The following is a 20,673-nucleotide window of genomic DNA, read 5'->3' as shown; positions in this document are numbered from 1 at the left end:
AACTACAAATAGGTGGTGTAACTCCTGGTAGGAATAAACACTACAGAAACAGAGAACTCGTGGCAGCTGTGATTGACAATAAATGGTTAATGCTATAACCCGGTCAGAAAACCTTGAGTGATAGGAGATTCAAATGGAATTCTTGAGATAAGGGAGTCAGTGAGGAGTTGAGAGTTTAGAGTTAACAGTAAGAAAGCAAAGCAGACTGTGAGAGGATCAAGAAGGATCCTGAGTTAGGGAAGTGGGGCAAGCAGCCTATCCCCATGTAGACTGAGGGGAATAGCTCCTAGAAGACAGAGGTGATCCTTACCCAGTGTATACAGAAGAAAACTGGAACTTGTGTGCATGTTCCTGCCTTCACCAACTTTAGTGTCTGTGAGGCCAAGAAGCTTATGCTTATTTATGTAAGCACAGACTAAAAAGAAATCTCTCTCCCCAAGTTTGAGAGACCTGCTTGAATAACAGAAACTGTTACTTGTTTATGACATATTATCTGGTGTGTTTTTTAAAATACAAAGTAACCTAATTTCTGTTACCTGTTCACCCCATAAATCCTAAACCAGATTCTTACCTGACAATTTCCCCTCAAAGATAAATGAAACAGATTGTTTTTATTTTACCATCATCATCTCATGTGCCATTATAAAACAAGGACAACAGAAGGATTTTAGTTTCTCCTCTCAGTTCCTAGGTTGAAGAGGAACAGCTGGTTTTTAGACCTCTTTTCTTACTTCCCAAAGAAGTCTCAAAGTGGCTTACAATGACCTTCCCTTCCTCTCCCTATAACAGACACCCTGTGAGGTAGGTGATGCTGACAGAGCTTTGAGAGAACTGTAAGTGACTCAAGGTCATTCAGCTGGCTTGAAGTGGAATCAAACCCAATTTTCCATATTACATTCTGCCACTCTTAACCACTACAACTACTCTGGATCTCAACACTGAATCAGCATTACCAATATACATTCAAATGACTGGGTAGACAGAGAAAAATGTAGAAGAACGAAATATAGCAAAGAACAATATAAATGAATATCCTCAGAGAGGGCAAAATCCTCATAGAAGCTTTCCATGAGGATAGCAACATAGTAATAGCAGAAAAGCTATGTGTGGTAGACTAGTTTTTAAAAATTAAGAGGCTATAGGTTTTATTTATTCATTTATGGGATTTTTAGGTTGTCCCTCTCCAAAGCGGTCTCAGGGGGACTTAGAAATAAAAGACAAAACCTTATACTAGAAACAAACCACGTAACTCTTACTGTAATCATTCCGTCCTAAAAAAACAACCTAATGAGCCAGGTATGCCAAGTATGGTATCTGCTATATGGCCTGCCTCAAGACGGGCGCTGGCAATCTGCGTGGAGATCCTAGATGCGGAGTAGGCAAGGGGCCCATATAATGTTAGAAGTGTGAACCAGAAACTCAACCAAATGCCTGGTGGAAAAACGCTGCTTTGCAGGCCCTCCAGAACTTTGGGAGTTTTGTAAGGGCCCATGTCTCCACTGGCAGCTCATTCTACCAGGCTGGAGCCAGGGCCAAAAAGCCCTGGCTCTTGTCGAGACCAGGTGCACCTCTTTGGGGTTGGGGATAATCAGGAGATTGGAATTTGCTGAGTGAAGAGCTCTTTGGAGGGGGGGGGGGGAAGATATGGAGAGGCAGTCCCACAGGTGCACAGCTACCAGACCCCGTAAGGCCTTGAAGGTTAAAAATAACACCTTAAACCTGATCTGGAACTCAATTGGCAAACAATTGGCTGGAGAATAGGTCAAATATGAGTTCACCATGGGGTCCTTGTAAGGACCCGGGCAGCAGTGTTTCCTTCCTCCCCACCAACAAAGCATCTGTTATCAATTCTCAGAAACATTTAAAAATTGGTAAGTAAGCCCAGATCAGCCCAGACTGCTCCTTAGAAGGTCAGATCTTGAAGATGAAACTCAAATACTTTGGCCACCTCATGAGAAGGAAGGACTCCCTGGAGAAGAGCCTATTGCTGGGAGTGATTGAGGGCAAAAGAAGGGAACGACAGAGAATGAGGTGGCTGAATGGAGTCACTGAAGCAGTTGGTGCGAACTTAAATGGCCTCTGGGGAATGGTAGAGGTCAGGAAGGCCTGGAGGATCATTGTCCATGGGGAGCACCAAGCTCCTCCCCTCCCCCAGCTGCCTATGTCATCACTTACCAGGTGGAGTATACAAAGGGTGATTGATGTAGTATGCCATCCAGGCAGCAAAGCCCCAGTAGTAAGTGCAGTTCTGGAGAAACACAAATGCAGTATGAAATGGACCCTAATCAAATCATAGGAAAACAGATTTGTTGACTGCTTCTGCTTCATAGTCTGGGAAAAAGCTTAAATGGGGGTCAAAAACGGGTTTCCCCCACATTTCCATACAAATGAAGTTTTAGAAGCAAATGAAAAGCAAGGCTTAGCATTACCTCCTTGTCCCTACTGATGTACATCTCAGTGCTGCTTACCTTGAAGATATTACGCAAAGGCATTGTCCCATGGGAGAACCTATGGACAAAGAGGGTCTCCAAGAGGCGCTTGATGTAATGGAAAGAATGGCAGATGCAGGCTAGACTGGAGGGAAAGATAAACAAGTTACTGTGGCATGTATATCTTACAGCATATAATTTTCTGAAGAAATATAAATGCCTGTCACAATAGCATTACCAGGAAGTAAAGCTACCTTTACATTTCCCCAAAGTGCTCCCGGTGTTTTGCTTTGAGTTTCCCTTAAATCAGGATGACTGATCAGAGGGCTTTTCTGCAGCCTTCTTTAATCAACTGCAGGGGGTTTCAGCAATAATCATAGAACTGCTCCAGGGGAGGAAGTCTGCAGCAATAATCTTAAACTCTGCCACAGGCACAATCATGTGAGAAAACCAGAGAGTGCTACCCATGTTCAATTAGACCCAACAGGCACAGAATGAGTTCATTACTCATCCATGTTCTTTTCTGACTGCTCGAGTACTATTCCAAGCAATGCTTGGAGTGTAATATAGGATGTGTTTTCAAGATGAAATGTCCCTACTCTCAAAGCAGGATGTGAGGAGAAGGAGCACAATCTAACCAAAGACTTTAAATAAGATACTTCCTCTCTTTCCTTTACATTTATCCCACTTCCCAGCTAAATTAAAGGTCAGCACCACAACAAAAGGTACATAGCAAAATGTGTACACTTACTGTACCACAGAGTATTTGCTGGAGGTGAAGTCATACTTGGGGCCATAGATGAAAGGAACCCGGAAGTAAAAGAGCAAGTAGATTGACAGGGGCCCTGCATATTCAGTGAGGAAGACCTGAAAGGCAGGCAGAAGTGTGAGGAAGAAAATAGGGTGGGGCACAACCAGGACCCATCACTTGCCCCCTAGACCCCTGCCCCTCGTGGCTTATCCAAAGGTCAGATGCAAGGATAGGGGCCCCCTCTGGGAGATAATCAACTTCTCCCTCTCAACTGGAGAATTCCCAGTGGGGCTGAAGGAGGCAGTGGTTCAGCCCCTGCTGAAGAAACCATCCCTGGATCCGCTTGAGCTCGCCAACTACTGCCCTGTCTCGCACTTGATGTTTTTAGGTAAGGTAGTAGAAAGAGCTACCATGGACCAACTGGCAGCATTCCTGGATGAAGCTTTGGTCCTAGACCCAGGTTTCCAGCCTGACCATGGGGTTGAGACAGCACTAGTCACCCTGATAGACCACCTCCACCAACAGGTGGGTCAGTGCTGCTAATACTCCTTGAACTCTCAGCAGGGTCTGACACAGCAGATCACGAGCTACAAGCTCACCACCTTGTTGATGGCAGGATCCAAGGGCCAGCCCTTCAATGACTGATCACTTTTCTTTGGGGTCATGGACAGAGGGTAGCACTAGGAGAGAACCAATCACATTGCTGGCAACTCCTATGTGAGGTGCCGCAAGGAGCAGTCCTCTCTCCAACCCTATTTAACATCCTTATGTGCCCTCTTGCCCAATTGATATGGAGGTTTGGTCTGGGATGCCATCAGTACGTCGATGACACTGAGCTTTTTTTCACCCTGACTCTCCCCCAGACTCATTAGCCAGATGTCTGGAAGCAGTGATGAGCTGGCTCAAGCAAAGCCATCTGAAGCTTAATCCTTCAAACACAGAGGTCATGTGGTTTGGTAGAAAGGGCCCAGGTGAGAAAGTGCAACTGCTCGACTTGGCCAGGAACCTGGGCGTGATCTTTGATACCTCCTTCTCTATGTAGGAGCAAAGCCACCAGAGTAGAATACCTAGCGTTCTTCCACCAACTCCAAGGAAATCTACTAGTGCCCCTACCTGGCCCCAGAACACCTAGCCACAATGATCCAGGCGATGGTCACCTCTAGCCTTGATTTCTGCAACTCACCCTACACAGGCCTACCCTTATCCCTGATGCAGAAACTTCAACTGGTGCAGAATACAGTAGCCAGGGTCCTTAAAGGAATACCTTGGAGGGCCCACATCTGGCCCACATTCCAAACGCTGCACTGGCTACCAGTTGACTACAAGATCAGGCTTAAGGTTCTGGTAATCACCTCCAAGGCCATACACAGTCTGGGCCTTGCGTATTTGAGAAAGCGCCTATCTATGCCCCCCAAAGAGCACTACACTCTACCAACACCAATAAACTCGTGAGCTCTGGGCCCAGAGATGCTCGCTTGTCATCGACCACAGCCAGGGCTTTCTCGATCTTGGCCCCCACCTGGTGGAACAAGCTCCCAAATGACATCAGAGCCCTGTCAGAGCCAAAACAATTCTGTAGGGCCTGCAAAAGAGAGCTCTTCCACCAGGGTTTCAGCCAAGTCAAGTGAAACAAGCCATCAACCAGGGCCCGGGGGCCCCTTCCATCATCAACTGCACCCACAGTAGAAAAATGGAACCAGAGTGCAGTAAAAACTGAGTTGAGTACTGAATGTTGAATGTTAAATTACCAACTGTTTTATTCAGTGCAAGTTCTTGTCAAAGATGTTATATATTCAAGTCAAGATGTTTACTGTATGTATCGTTTATGAGAGTTCTAATGTAAACCACCCTGAGCCAAAAGGAAGAGCAGTATATAAATACAATAAAATAAATAAATCTCAAGCCAGGAAAAACCATGCTTACAGTCACCCAGCTGATTTGTGCTCCCAGGTCCCGGAAATACAGTGTTGCTGTGGTGCCCACTGGCAAGTTCTGAAGGATATCTTCATCCTTTAGGGATCTCCCCTCTGAAAAAATGGAGAGCCACAATGATGCTCCAGTTCCCTTCCAGTACTTCTAGTAAGATATTAATTCCAGCAACTACAGTATTTGCTGGCGTATAAGACTACTTCCCCCCCTGAAAAACATGCCTCCAAGTGGGGGGGTCGTCCTATACGCCAGATGCACTTCACTTGGGAAAGACATAGCTGTCCATAGTGGCCCATAGTACTGTAATGTAATGTAACAAACTCTATATTTTGAGTGGAAATGTTGGGGGGTTGTCTTATACGCCCAGTCATCTTATACGCTGGCAAATACGGTACATTTTTTATTACATGACAGAGGGGCTCTGACTATCAAACATTCAGAAGGAGGCCACAATGAAGAAAAATGGTTGCTTACCTGTAACTGATTTATGAGTCTACAGGCTGCCACACCTGTGCAGAGCACCACTCAAACTTCTGCAGTACTGACCCCAGAACTGAACCCACGGCTTAATGCATGCCTAGAGGGACAAAGGCGTGCCTCCCTATTTGGTCCTTAGAGCAATGCAGCAAATTAAAGGTGTATGTTGTGGGGAAGGAGAATAGGTCACAAGACCACTTAGACCACCAATGACCAAAGAACATCAATTATATAGAAAAGTAACCTGGTCATCTTACTAATGGTTTCTGTGAAGGCATACCTATTAAAAAGATTAGCAAGCAGACTTATAGGTGACGTTATGAGAAGAATTCATCTGCTAAATGCTGTGTCAGTCACAGAGAGTTCACATTATATTGGACGTGAACCAGGTCTGTAGAGATCTGATTCTGGTAAACAGCACTGCAAGAATGGCTGCCTGCAGCTATGAGACGCAGGAGATGTATGACTTGGAAGACTGCTTGGTATGTACACAATCAGAATAAAGGCTGTGCACTGCCCCAAGATGGCTGGTACAAGATGGGCAGTATATAAATCCCAGAAATAAGTAAATAAACTTATGCCCATGGGGCTCTTAGGATATTTGGCACACCAGCATCCTTTACTTAACCTGCACTATTGCTAACATGTACCTGTGCACTCATGACAAAGCAACTAGGGAGTTTGAAGGCACATTGAGAAGAAAATCTTAGTTAAATGCAGTTATTCAATTATGCCCCAGCAGAATGGACCAAGGTCTGAAGGAGTAGCTCCAGAGGTTTTGGAGATATATGGTCAGAGCTACAAGCCTTGTTTCCGGGAAATTCTGACCAGAGCTCTGCAAGAGCAGAACCCACAAGTTCACTACACAGAGAACACATAGGAAAAAATTCTTCTCAAATGATGAGGAGACATGCCCAATTATGCTCTTGTTTAACTCAGCACCCCAGAATTTCAAAAAAATGTTGCTTCCTGCAAGACTGCATGATTTTTCAAATGGATTCAGCACATACATTCACAAGGTCAAGTGTTATTATTTCTGTTACATTCTCTGATTTAAGTGGGAAGTTCTTATGCCCACTGTTTGTTTACATTGGTCCCTAGCCAAGTTCTATGGGAAGTAGTGTCTGCAAAAATATCCGGATGTCGCATGATTCCACTTACTAGGATCCAATCGTAGAGACTGCCGAGCTGGATACCACTGAGGATCTGGAGAGAGAAGAAGAGAATGGCATATAAGAAATACTTATTCAAAAAAATATAATAATCACAAACCCATTTTAGCCTACTCTTTCTTGGCAAGGTAGACTACATTGACATACACTGGCACGCTCCTTCATGATTTGTTAGTCAATCTTATCTCTGTTTTCTTTTTGCATCAGCCAACTTATAACAACCCCATGGTGTTTTCAAAGCAAGAGATGTTTAGAGGTTGTTTGCCCTTGCTTTCCTCTACAGCTTGGTGTAGTGGTTAGGAGCGCGGACTTCCAATCTGGCAAGCTGGGTTTGATTCCATGCTCCCCCACATGCAGCCAAGCTGGGTGACCTTGGGCTCGCCAGGGAGCTGATAAAGCTGTTCTGACTGAGCAGTAATATCAGAGTTCCCTCAGCCTCACCTCCCTCACAGGGTGTCTGTTGTGGGGAGAGGAAAGGGAAGGCAATTGGAAGCCACTTTGAGACTCCTTCTGGTAGAGCAAAGCGGCATATAAGAACCAACTCTTCTTCTTCTACAGAGCAACCCTGGTATTCCTTGGTGGCCTCCCATCCAAATACTAACCAGGGCTAACCCTGCTTAGCTTCCAAGATCTGATGAGATCAGGCTAGCCTGGGCCATCCTGATCAGGTCACAATAATAAAGACTACATCCTTACAGTTGTTTTCAGTGTAGAAACTTGTGGGAAATATCACACTGGGTCCTAGGGCAGGCTGGAGAGCATATGAGACAGCATCCTTGCTGAAAGCAGGCAGGCCTAGGCACTGTATGTATGTCATACACATACTGCCTTGATTTCTGTAACTCAAGAAAGAGGAATTATAATGCGATAAAATAAAGCACTGCATGTGCAGAGGGGAAGTTTAACTGTCCAACATCTCTCCAGCCTTGCTCTGAAAAGGGTATCTGAGCCACATGCCTACCCATAACTAGAAACAAAGAACCAATGATGAGCACAGTCCAACCCCTTGGTGTTATTCTGCTATAGCACATTCAAGAATGGGGATACAGAGGTGAATCATTACTGGTGATAGTAATAGATGATAGCTTTCACCCAGCACAAGTTATCATTGGTCATACCTGGGAGTTGTATAAAATGATTGCTGATTTGTTGGCTTAATCCAAATGAGTACCCATCTTGAAGTTCAGGCCATGCTGACAACAGACATACACTGTTGCTACACTGTGAGGCAAACACGAATGCCGCAACGTTCATCACATGGTCAGACACACATGCATGGAAAGGTTTCATTTTATTGAACTTTCTTAGGACTTGAAGAATACCTTTAGAGCACCAAGCACATATTAAGTTACAATTTCTGTTCTTTATGTCAGGGGTCGTCAACCCCCGGGCTGCGGCCCGGTGGCGGGCCGCGAAAGCCTTAGCATCAGGCGGCGGGCAACCCTGCCCGCATCTCCCCGCCCCCAACAGCGAGAAGCTCGCCGGGCTGCGAGCAAAGCGGCTGATTTGCTCACAGCCTGGCGAGTTTCTCACTGCGGGGGGGGGGGGGGAGAGGCAGGCGCAACTGCCAGCATGACAGTGGGCGCAAACGCACATGCACGGCAGCTCCATGCATACGCATTTGCATGTAGCTACCACACATGCACAGCGCCCCGGCCCGCCTTCTCCACCTCCCCCCCCCTGCTAGCAGTCCTCAACCTTCAAAAGGTTGGGGGGGGGGGCGCTGATTTATGTAGTTTCCAGTGTTCAGTGAATTGCCTGCATTTATCAGTGCAATCTGGGACAGGCGGACAACAGGAACACCACATTCACGTGCCCCATTCTAACTAGCGTATGTACACTTTGCCAATATTAAACCTATCAACAACCTTCTGTAGATATTTGATGGTTATGACTGGGCAAATGCAGGCAGAAGAGTCTAGCATCAATGACTGTTTCATGTCCCAGGCTGTCCTGGGCCACTGGTTCCCTACCTCTGCATTTGAGTAGCAAAATTCCTGGGTGACTTTAACAAGGAAAGGATGCTCTTGTTTACAGGGAAGACTTTCATCTTATTTCTTCTCCAAAGAAGAAAAAAGAAATGGACTCTTTCCTGGCTGCCTGCTATACCAACAAATACTACAAAGGCCAAAGACAAGGTTCCATCTGCCATCTTTTTTTTTGCGATTGGCAGCCCTGGGTGCCTGTATGAGAATTCAAGCATTTTTTTTTTTATTATGAGAGTCTCAGCAGTCAGAGCACTGAGAACCATGGGCTCCATTTGCCAAACCACTAATACAAAGACAAATTGCAAGATACCATCATAAAACCAAGCAGCTGAACACCCTGTCCCCTGCTGCGATAGTAGGAGGTAAGGGAAGAAACTAACAATAAATGGAAACACATTTGTCTGCAGAAAGGAATCATGTTCCATACATACGTGATTTAGTAAAGAGGCTCTTAATCTCTGCTATGGTGGCATTGGGCTCCACCTGAAAGAAAGCACAAAGAAAAGATCAAGAAACCAAAGCATGTTCACTTTCCTCATACACTTGTCCAAATTGTAATGCACCCTACAAGTAAAAGAAAAAAGAAAAGGAAGTCTATCTCCTATTAAAACTCTTCTTTGTCAGACCATGTAGTTTCTTCACAGAGGAACTTCCCCCCAATGCTTAAAAAAAAAAAAATCAGAGCTCGGATAGGTGCCAAAGAGGAGCAGGGCACTAGGGAGGCTCAGAGGCACTTAAGTTCTATGAGTGGATTTCAAAGTGCAAAAAAATAAAAATCCAAAGTCTCTTTGTTCCTACACAGAAGGGCTAATCACGGCTAAGATGAGACCACAAACATCTGCTAGCAAGGGCAGCATGGGTCAATATCTAGAACATCAATGTCTATAAACAGGCACATAGAAAAGCAGACTCTCCAAGTTTCTAGAACACTAACCTAAGTTTGATCTATCATGCTTTCCAGTGCATACTGCAGACAGTTTCAGCATTTTTTCTTTCGCACATGGAAAGCCAAAAGAAGGAATCAGGAACAGGTGTGGGATTTTCTTATAGCAAAGGGGTTGGCACAGAAAAAGCAGGAAAAAATACTATGAGCTAGGTCAGTAACTCACAATAATGGCTAACAGCAGTTAAATGGATACATGTTGAGTTTCACTGTAAGAAAATTCTTAAGAACAAATGTCAAAATAAGTGCTATAATATTTTTAAAGATTATTCTTGGTGCATTTCACAAATCTTCAGTAAACAAACAGCCAAACATACTACTAAGCGTAACTAATTTTATTTTAACTTCCATGAATTCCATTGAGGGTAGAAATAATACTTTGACTTGTATGATTTGCAACTTTTGTTGTAATTCATTGTAGATTCCTTAATAATAGCAAGGACAGAGGGAAAGAATGTATTATCTTGCACTGTAAAAATTGCTCAAGAAACAAAATTTGACCTGTCCTGATGCAGAGATTTCTTGTGTGAAGTGCTGCCAATAGCTCGCGGATGAGGCTGTGCACAGAGTGGTGAAGCCAGTTTGTAGCACAATTTATTATGCATACTACAGTTGCTCCTTAAGTTAAATCACACTTACTCGGCAGATGCAGTGACAACCTGTTTATTTTACAGCCACTCACAAGACTGGGTTTTCCAAAATATTATTTCTAGCTAGTATAGCCAATAATGTCCCCACTGCTTTGGTACTCAAAGCAGAGAAAGACTGCCCCAGCACTACACATCCACCTCTGATACCCAGCAGCCAGGTTGTGGCAAGAGGAACCTGTTGAACAATCCAGCAGATGGCCTACAGGCCAGAGAGCAACCAACTCAGCTTTTAGATCAAAGCAAGAGAGAGAGAGAGAGAGAGAGAGAGAGAGATGGACTCCAGGGCAGATGCCAAACACAGATCAGCACCTCTAATGGCCTGAAAAAGCAGCACAACCTGGGAAGTGCAATCCGTGTCTTGAATTACAGCTAAATGAGCAGCATGAGCTATGACTCAAGGTCTGGATTCCTTTCTGAATCTGGTATTCTCATTCCTTGCTGCAGCTTCCTAGGAAGTCTCTTCTCCTTTGTCTAGAGACAGTTTGTCAAATTAGAGGAAATGAAACGAAATGCTAACTGAGAAGTGAACTTTTTCTCCTTGGTATAGATAGCCCACAAATAGGAAAAGGTCATAAGACTTTTAGATAGTACTGTAACAGAAGTAAGCCACAGAAAATGATACAGAAGGGAATTGCCCAACAGGTGAGCAGCACTCCACTCCTGTCTAACATAACATATAACGTGAAGGAGTATGCATGTCTGTGGGAGAAACTTGTTTTGGGATGTCTAACAGTTTTTATTCTCCACTATGAAGGCATTCAATAGAAAGCTTAGAATTATTGTGAATAAAATAAAAATGTGTAAAATGTAGTTTTATCAAGCTACTATCACAACCTATTAATACACCGTTTCCACATGAGGAATCTGCCCCTGGACAGCGTCTGGCTGTTGCTGGGTATTAGAGCCCCTGCACATGATGTTGCCTGCATCCCAAGGCTGTCCCAGGGCTGGCTCACATTTTGCTCGGATTTGCCTCAGGATGACGGAAATCATAAAACGTGGATTTGCCACTTTTTATCTTGCATCCCATTGGTGAGCAACAAGAGGCAAGCCCATATGGAAGGGGAAAGGCATGATAGTCTCTGCAGCGTTGTCCTGCCCTCGCACCCACCCTCCCCTTTCCATTTCCTGCTCTGAGTAATTTTTTTTAATGGAGCAGTCCGTATTTCAGCATGATCACAAATCTACATTGTCAAAGATAAAATAAAATCCTCTGCAAAGCATCCATGGTGTTATAGGGATCAGATGTTTCTGTTTTCTGGAGGTGGGGAATGAGCTGGGAAAGGGGGGGTGATCTTCCTTCTCTCGATCATACAGGGGCCTGAATACTTTGTTTTTAAGCCAACCAATTACCAATTTGTTTTTAAGCCAACCAATTACCATGTCCAGCCTCCTCACAACTCAGGCAAGGAAAAACAGTCCCGTTTGTGTTTTCTGGAGATGGAAAATGAGCTGGGAAAGAGGTAGGGGGGCAGGTGATCAAGCCGCCTTCTCCCCATCATGCAGGGGTCTGAGAACTATATTTTTAAGCCATCTGAAAGAAACTCTGAGTCATCCTTAGGGTTTTGCTCACTAACAGAGGAGTCATAATGCAGATGCAAAGGATCCCGTCTTCCTGGCAGCTTTTGTGGGTGAATTATGGGGCCATAGCCAGCACTACACTCCTGCCCATAAGAACTGGTTAAGTGATATGAGGATACCCTCCCTTCAGAAATGAGGCCCTCATTCAGACAAAATGCCACTATTTCTTATCCCAGAGCCTTTATGTAAGAACATTTCATCACTGAAAGGTTTTTTCTCCCAACTCACGTAAACCCTAGAAGGGCTGTCCACAGTATGTCTAAGAGCCTCAACAATCTTAGGTGCTGTATTCTGGCTTTGTTCAGGAGCCTTATCTCCTTCCTTATCTGCTCCTTTTATGGCCGCGAGGAAGGTCTGGCCTTTTCCCTGAAGCCTGGGTGGAAGAAGAGCTGCCCTTGCCTGAGGCGGATGGATTTGGGTCAGCTAAGTTTTTGCAAGTTTTCTTTGCCTTGGTCGTAGCAGCCCTGAATGGGGTGGCGCTTACTGGGCCTCTGCTGCCCCCAAGGGAGCCTCCAACTTGTCTGCTGAGAGGAAATCTTCTATGTCCTTATAGGAAGCTATTTGCCTTAAAAGTGCTCCACTGCATTCCCGACTTTCAAAATGGCTACCGCAGCTTGAAATGCACCTTTAAAAGTTGCTTGCACTTCCTCCTTGCCTGCATTCTCCCCCCCCCCCCCAAACACACAGACGTTTGTTACCAAGGGCACAAAAAACAGGAATGGAAGTTAAGGGGGAGGGAAAGGAGGGGGGGTAAGGAGGTGCAGAAAGGAATTAGGAGCTAAAGGTAATGGAAAAAGTCAGGAAAAAAGCAGAAATCACTAGCTACACTGCTCTCCCTTTCGAGGCAGGGGAAAGACTGGGGAACTAGGCACAGCGCAAAGGACAGGAAGCAAGGGAGGATGTTTTAATTAACCCCTGCCTCCCTGAGAAGCCGAAGGAAAACCCATCCTTGCAGATGTCCTCCCATTCAGGGGGAGAAAGAAATATTTTTTAGGAAGCTATAATACTGGACCAAAATATTTACACAAACTCTTAAACAAGGGGCTGATTTTTTTAAAAAATAATAATATTAAAGTTTGTTTTTAGCCTGTGAAATGTTTAAGATTCATGTTACGCTGCTCTATGTTTTATGCTCAAGGTGTGTTTTAATAACTTTATTGACGTTTTATGTTCTTGCTGCCTCAGAAATTTTCTAAATAAATGCAGACCTGAGGACTGCTTCACATGTTTTTGTTCCATTGTTCAGTATCCCTGGCCATCTCAGTGCTGGCAGCTGGCAACCATGGCCTGCCTCTTCCTCCGGACCTTGTTTTTAAAGTGGGACATGGGAAAGGAATTCTCATTCGTCCTTGTCTTTTGTCACTATGGCACACTTTTCATCTTCTCTGAGCATTTTAAAACTCTCAAGAAGGTCTTCGTCACTCCTGTCCTGTTAAGACATGAAGGCCTACCCTCCAAGGAAAAGACACACACACATCCCCCGCCTTCAACATCATACTACTACTACGGTTTAAGTGTCTCAGAGAAGGCTCTGCAAGCCCTGTCTACCTTCTTGGCCTCCCACGTAATGACCAAGTCTTTCTTGACTTCTGGAATGAACCTCCTACCACTAACAACAGCAAATGCACTGCTCTCTCTCCTTTCCCAGTGGTGTAGTGCCTACCCACAGCTGCTTTGGTTACTAAGCAATTGGCACTGCCATTTTCCCTACCCGTCCTTGGAGGCCGTGAGCTCACACAGGCTGTTGTGCCACAGTCACCATGGTCTGATTTTTGCTAGTGTAGCTGGAATTGCCTTCCTGGATGAATTCTGGACACTTAGCTACAATACTTAAGTACAAGAACCCTCATCATGCTATCTGTATTTTCATTTCTTCTCTACTTAAAATACACGTGCAAGGGCTGCTAGCAAATTCCAGTTGCTGCCTGTCCTATATTTTAAAGAAATATCTAACTAAGCAGTATATGCACTTTCATTCACAACATATTTTCCTATGGTAATAAGTAAAGGAACCTTCTTATGATGTACACCAGTTTTAACCTCAGGCTGCTTATAATAGGAAAAAAGTTTTTAAAACTCGTAGAAGGTACCAGTTTTTACTCACCAACAAGCAAAGCAACTAAATGTGTTTTCCTATGTATAGACCACAGAAACAAAAATCAAGGACCTGCATAACTTCTACTGTAACCTAATGAAGTGGTAACAAGACCAAGCACTGTCTCGTAAAACCTGAGAATGTCTGGATGCATCTGTCCATGTACAAATTTATAGATTTACAACTGTGCAGCAACTGATCATCGTGTGCCTTTCTAGAACAGAAGTGCCTATTTTACAGCAAAGACATTTTTTAAAAAATCTGGAAAAACAGCACTGAGAATTTCTGCCAAGGCTCGCAAACCAGCTTGCAACAGTCAGGGTTCTGAGATCTTTTCACAAAGTTCAGTTTCTTCCACTGGCACTATTCTTGCATAGGCACTTACTGAACCTTAATACGAAGTCCCAACAAAGGTTCAATTTCAGGAAAACCTCAATTTCCCCACTAAAAATGATGTCAACAGAAGTCTACACAGCAGAATCAGATTTTGATTTGTAAACGCTTTTATAAATGAACTCAGAAATCTAGATCTTGCCTGCACTAAAGTATAAACTTATCACTTGCAAAAAAAAATGCCCTGTACTTTCTCATGCTCTGCCAACTCTCCATTTCTCCTCTCCTATCCAAAGAAGGAATCTCAAAACAAATAAACTGTTCCTCTTCCGTCGTTGTGCAGAATGTGTCTGGCATCTACGGAATTGACAGAGGTGAACGAGGAGATGCTGATATTTCAGAAGGGTGTGCCCATCACCATCACAGCCAGCCCAAGCAGGTGCTGGTGTAGGGTGTCTGAGGCAGCTGACAGCCAGTCCCCTAGTGAGAAGGCGTGGTTTTCTTCTCCCTTACAAGGCCTCCTCTGAGATCTAGCATAAAGCTACCAGAAATGAATAAATGAAATCAATGTAGAATTGAGGTTAAAAATAGCCACTATTTAGATTGCACATTATAGCTTGGAGCAGAGCAGGGCAGAAGATTACAGGCAGGGTTGCTGATAACAGGCTGCCCGAGCCAGAAATCTGTATGGGATTAGAAGAACCCAGTTAATGAAATTTACAAGTCAGCAATGCAACTCAATACAAATAAGATCCTTCTCACATGACAGACACTTAGCACCTCCATGGGCTACATAGGCATATCTACTGCCAAGTTCACAAAACAGCAAGGAGGCTCAAATGGTGGAGAAATGACAGTGGCATTGCAGCTAAAGAATTTATGACAGGGACACAAGGCCAGAGTCCTATTGCTCAACAGTCCCATCTTTGATTCATTAATTCTAGAAGTAGTCCAAGCGATCCATTCTCCAGCAATCCAAGATATTCATTCTGTGCAGTTTATTAACTCAACAGCTGATTCAGTTTTTTTCTTACATGTTAGTTCTTGCTTCTCTTCTTTTGACTGCACTGAATGTAGCTGAATAAGTAGATACAGTCACTGAGGTCAGCAATATGGCTTTTTTTTTAACCCAAAAATTTTGTTGACGGTGAACACCCTATATATCCTTGATAGACTTTAATGGTTATTTTCCACCTTATTCCTTAGAAACCAATTGTAGATTCTTTGCCGACCACCATTTGAATGTTCAGAATATAATATACAACTGTTTTTGGTGAGTTTCTATTCTTTTGAAGAGTTTTTACTCCACTGAAGATTTCTCTTTGCATGTTTGTAACATATTATAGTAATAATAGATGTTTTCCTCTATTGCTTAATTTGGTAGATGTTATCCATCACTGTATTTTCATAAGATTGTTTAAAATGAATAGAGGTTTTTTTGCTTATCTTTATACACTCATGTAAAATATCCCCCTTTGTATAAGTCACTAATTTGCGGAACTGTTCATTAATAGATTTACAGAACTGAATTGAAGAAACATTTTCAGTTCTTTTTTTCTTCAAGCAAATTCTGCTATTAAATATTTTTACTGAAGGAAACAAACCATGACAAGTTTGTTATTTGATGTTTATTGTAATTAGGAATTTCTGTCACACAGTAGCTCTCTTTTCAGTCCTACATTGTGTGTTCCTTCTTTTGTTATATTATACCAACTCTCAGTGTGGCAAAAAAGGCACTACAAGCCTGGAAGGCCATAAGGAACACATGGCACTCAGCAGAACAGAGAGCAAGCGAACAATGGCTGTTCTTTTGCAGGTCACCTTTTGCATGTTATTTCGGTCACTTCACTATTTTTAGTCTTGTCTCGTCCATACTCAGCGCTGGTTGCTCATTTGTCTGAAAGGGTTTGCAGTGACCACAGGATTTAAGGAGACATGGGCACTATTCCCTCTACTGTCCTGTTCTATCACAATGCTAACCAAACACAGTTGACACACCATAAGGATGAAATACAGAGAAGAAGAAACCCTTTTCCTGTGCCTTCATCCTTGCACTTTCTAAACTTATGCACAGACTGGAATTGAGAGGAAAATGAAAAACACTCTTCTGGACTTTTTGGTTCATCGCCAGGGAATCTCGCTTATATGATAATCCCCCACCCTCTACTTCTGAATACTTTGCTCAGGCAAAGAAACGCTGAACATATTAGGCGGTAGATACCCTCCCCCAAAACAGATAGGCTAGTACCTTTGGGTGGCAGTCATTTTCTATCGCATGTGGCACAACCTACTCCTTTTGTTCACTGAATTCAAACTGGATTCTTCTACAGACCAATTCAGGCTTTATATATTATGGTTCCTACTGCACTTTCAGCATACTATAATCTACTTCTTTATCCAAGCTACTACCTAGTGATGATTTTGTTTATTCCTGTTTTGAAAAAGTTATGCATTCATTCGTTGCACTAGCTCTCTAGATTGCCCAAGGAATGATGAAATACACACACACACAATGTAACTCTCTTTTTATCTGAATTCTTAAACAGAATGAAATAAACTAGAAGACTGGCTGATTTGCTTTTATTCATTCAAAACAGACTTCTTAATTTAGCACATGGCAGTAGCTCTCACACAAAGCATTTGGTCATATAACACATAATTTCATCTGCTCGTTCAAAAGTGATTTTTAAAATGCATGAAAGTAGTATTTATCAGCAATGGGTAAACCTGTTAAATTTAGTTGAGTTCTTTCCCCTGAGATAATAAGCAAGCGACAGATCAGATTCCCACTGTAAGAATGAAAAGCTATCATTTACTAAAGAGCAAATGGGACATTTAGGGGTTTTACCCTTCCAGCTAGGGGTAATTCATCTCTCAGCAGGTGTTGTCAGTAAGGATTTAAAGGTGTGAACAATTTGCATATCAGGGTGTCACACATTCAGCCCTCTTGAGGAAAACCTCCATGACATTCAGAGATAGCAACAGCAGTATTCTATGCTCAAGGCACCTCACACTCAAGGACCTAGAATGCTCAAGGGAAAAAGTTCATCCAGCTTAGAAGATGCTGGACGCACCCAGCTCAAGAATTCCCACTATCTAACATGGAACTCTCTTTCCAGTCAGCCCTCATGATTATGTAGAAAACTGGTTGGTGAAATGTGCTATATATTATCAAAAGGTAAATAGCAGTGCCTCATATTTTTAATGATGTTAAATGTAACTTTCAAGCCAATCTTGAAACTGGATGTTAATTGTGGCTTCTTTCACCCTACTGGTTGAAATGCAATATACTGGCAAACATGGAAAAATGAAATGTCAGACTGTCTTTTTGGAAGCACTTAAACTGCAAGGAAGTTTTGTTTTTCTTATTTCTGGGTCTTCATGAAGACCATTTCAGAGACAAGATCTCATGCAACACCATCATCTTCAAGGCATGATGTTGATTGTCTCTCTCACACATGAGTGCATAGTTATTTGAAGTCATCCATGTTAATTACAGATTTAACTGGAAATTACAGTTGGTGCAAAATGCAGTCATCTTGGAGGGCCCATAGCCAGCCAGTGCTGAGGCAACTGCATTGGTTGCCAATTGTGTTCTGGATCATGTTCAAGGTTTTGGTATTAACCTTCAAGGCCATCCACAGTCTGGGCCCCGCATATCTGAGGGACCATCTGTCTCCTTGTGTCCCCTGCAAGGCTATTTGCTCAATGGGTTTGAATCTGCTGGTGGTCACCAGCTCATGGGAGGTATGTCTAGTCTTGACCAGAGCCTTTTTGGTCCTGGCCCTGACCTCATCAAATGAGCTCCCAGAGGAGCTCAGGGCCCTGATGGAGTTATCACAGATCCGCAGGGCCTGCAAGACAGAACTCTTCTACCAAGCACTTGGTTGAGGCCAGACTGTGGAAGATCTGGAATCCCTCCCTAGGATGTCCTGAACAACTAGGGCAGAAGGTGTCTCCACCCCTACCCCCCATGATCAGCTGGCAGGGTATGCTAGGGGTACAGCTATTTGGCCCATGCTGAACTGGTGAGTTGGGAGGGAATAGAATGGGGTTATACTGACAAGAGATTTTATAATTTATATATACTGGTGTTTATTGGAGTTTTATTGTAAGCCTCCGTGAGCTGGCTTGGCCCAGAAGTGGCAGTCAATAAATCAAACAATAAATAAATTTGCCCAGGAGTAATGATAAACCAAGACAGTCAAATTAACCATTATACTACATGCCTAGCCGTGTTTTTAAAAGTTTCTATCACCTACTTGATTCTCAGAATACAAATCCTTAAATACAAAATTATTTAACATAGGATGAAAGTTTAATGATGGCAAAAGGTCAGCCCCACCTTCCTTGCTTTCTGATTAGAGTCCTTACCTTGTCCAGGAAGCACAGCTTTTCCCGGGTCTTGGCATCAAGGATCTCCACCTCAAAGAAAAGAACAGCTTTTTTAGATTTCTTAGTGGTCTTGGTAGAGCCCTTGGATCCTACACCATTGACATTCCTTTGCGGGAGGTAACCCCCCTCTGCAGACACCAAACTACCATCCATGCCTCTCCACACAGCAGCCAATCCCCCAGGGGTGTGGCTAGGGACACCACCACAGTTTGGCCCACTGTATCTGAGCTCCACACATGGGCCGCTTCTGATCCGCTGGGGAGGTTGTTTCTCAGGAGGAGCTACTTTTCCTACAACTTGAAAAATAACTCCAGAGGCAGAGGCTCCAAGCTCAGCTCGATAAGCAGGATCCGATAAAGTACAGAGAAGGGGTTCCCTTCTAGTTTCTTCAGCAGGTTGTGTTCCAAGGTGTAAGTTGATAGTGCAGGGAGATGAACCACTACCGTCCCCAGCTAAATATAAAACTGAGCCCAGCAGAGGATGCCTTGCAAGCAGCCTCCAAGCCAGTCAAGCCATACCAGGAAGTTTTTAAAGACATCACCCTTTTCCAAAGCAATTAACACCACCCAGTTCTTCACATGCCATCTGAGGAAACACACATCTAGGGAAATTTTCCCTACATTTTCTCATAAATACAAGTCTGCTCCACCATTCTAAGGCGCTAAATCTACTCAGAGGCTAAGAGAACTCCACCAGACACATCCCAGCTAATAAAGGAGGTCACAAAGCCTGTGCTCTATGAACAGTCATAAGAGTTTTCTGGAAAAATAATAATGCAACATGATAAACAGAGTATATTCTGATTTAATATATATGTATAACAATACAATATTTAGTAAAGCAGATTTTGAAAGCACTCCATGCTAATTAAAAACTCATATTCATACTTGAACTGAAATACTGGGCGAGGGGGAGAAAAATGAATCAAGTGTGGTTTAAATATTGTAGTCCAATAAATTCAAAGCCAAATAAATAAAATATTGTAAAAATTAATTTTATTGGAATAATAGACTATATAGCATGTACTTCCTTCTTAAATGTAAGGGGGGGGGGGACACAGGCATGAAAAACTGTCCACATGCAAATAATACAATCCTATAAAGCGTTACTCCAGTTTAAGCCCACTGAATTTTAGCACACCCGAAAACCTGTGCATGGTATGCTATTGATGTGATTATTCACTCATCAGTGTAAACAGACATTTCCAGTTTACCCCTCCCCCCTTTAAACTACACCTGCAGAAATCTATAATATCAAAGTAAATGCCTTTTTCTTATTGGTTTCATATTTTAAAGTTTATTTTTTATTTCTTGCCATTCCAAATAAATGTATCTGTCTTTGTCACACTATCAATATTCTTTCTTCTATATGCATAGGTAGCATTTTGAATTTTAAATAATCGTTTTGGTAGTACTTTCATTTTGATTGCAGAAATTCTCCCCAGCCACAAAAATGTAATTTGTTTTTGATCTGGATAAATCCGCTTATATCAATTTCCAGGTTTTCCCATAACTGTTTTTTAAAAGATTACAGTTTTACACAGTAATATTTATTCTTAGATATTTAATGGAATCAGTGGCTACTGTATGTTCTATACTCCCTGTAATATCTTCTTGTTGCACTAATAATTGTGTTAGCATTTTTATCTTCTTGTTGATTTTATATTCTGAGAAGGATACAAATTCTTCAGAATGTTCCATTATGTACGGTAACGATAATGACTTGGGAGGGGGGAATCCAAAACTGTTAGATCAACATCGATGCATAGCATTTCAGTTTGCCTTTGCCTTTGTTTCTGATCACTAAAATATAAGAAGGAACCTTTTCCCCCTCACAGCACTTCCTCATAGCATCAAGGGAATGAGTGCAGATTAAAGCAAATGTACCTCTGGCCATACATTGGTGTGCACACCTGTGACTTGGCTCATGT

General features: G+C 43.0%; 1 protein-coding gene across 3 annotated transcripts in view; it reads right to left on the bottom strand.

Annotated features, from left to right (window-relative positions):
- TECR (trans-2,3-enoyl-CoA reductase) overlaps window positions 1-20,673 on the bottom strand; it is a 61,971-nt gene that overhangs the window by 7,732 nt on the left and 33,566 nt on the right. Inside the window, exons 1-8 of one of the 3 annotated variants that reach the window (XM_077327395.1) lie at window positions 18,890-19,161; window positions 18,723-18,773; window positions 9,178-9,229; window positions 6,748-6,792; window positions 5,104-5,207; window positions 3,181-3,296; window positions 2,469-2,574; window positions 2,176-2,248 (exon numbers count right to left, since the gene is read on the bottom strand). In XM_077327395.1, coding sequence (XP_077183510.1) covers window positions 2,176-2,248; window positions 2,469-2,574; window positions 3,181-3,296; window positions 5,104-5,207; window positions 6,748-6,792; window positions 9,178-9,229; window positions 18,723-18,773; window positions 18,890-18,892 — 550 coding nt within the window. In that variant the 5' untranslated portion in view covers window positions 18,893-19,161. Of the gene's footprint in view, window positions 1-2,175; window positions 2,249-2,468; window positions 2,575-3,180; window positions 3,297-5,103; window positions 5,208-6,747; window positions 6,793-9,177; window positions 9,230-18,722; window positions 19,162-20,673 lie in introns of those variants that run through there. The other 2 variants (XM_077327394.1, XM_077327393.1) reach the window with 2 other exon arrangements.

This window comes from Paroedura picta, chromosome 3 (genome assembly GCF_049243985.1).
Source record: "Paroedura picta isolate Pp20150507F chromosome 3, Ppicta_v3.0, whole genome shotgun sequence".
Classification (NCBI taxonomy): Eukaryota; Metazoa; Chordata; class Lepidosauria; order Squamata; family Gekkonidae; genus Paroedura; species Paroedura picta.
Note: the sequence above shows the minus strand (reverse complement) of the source record. Positions and strands in the feature narration are given on the sequence as shown.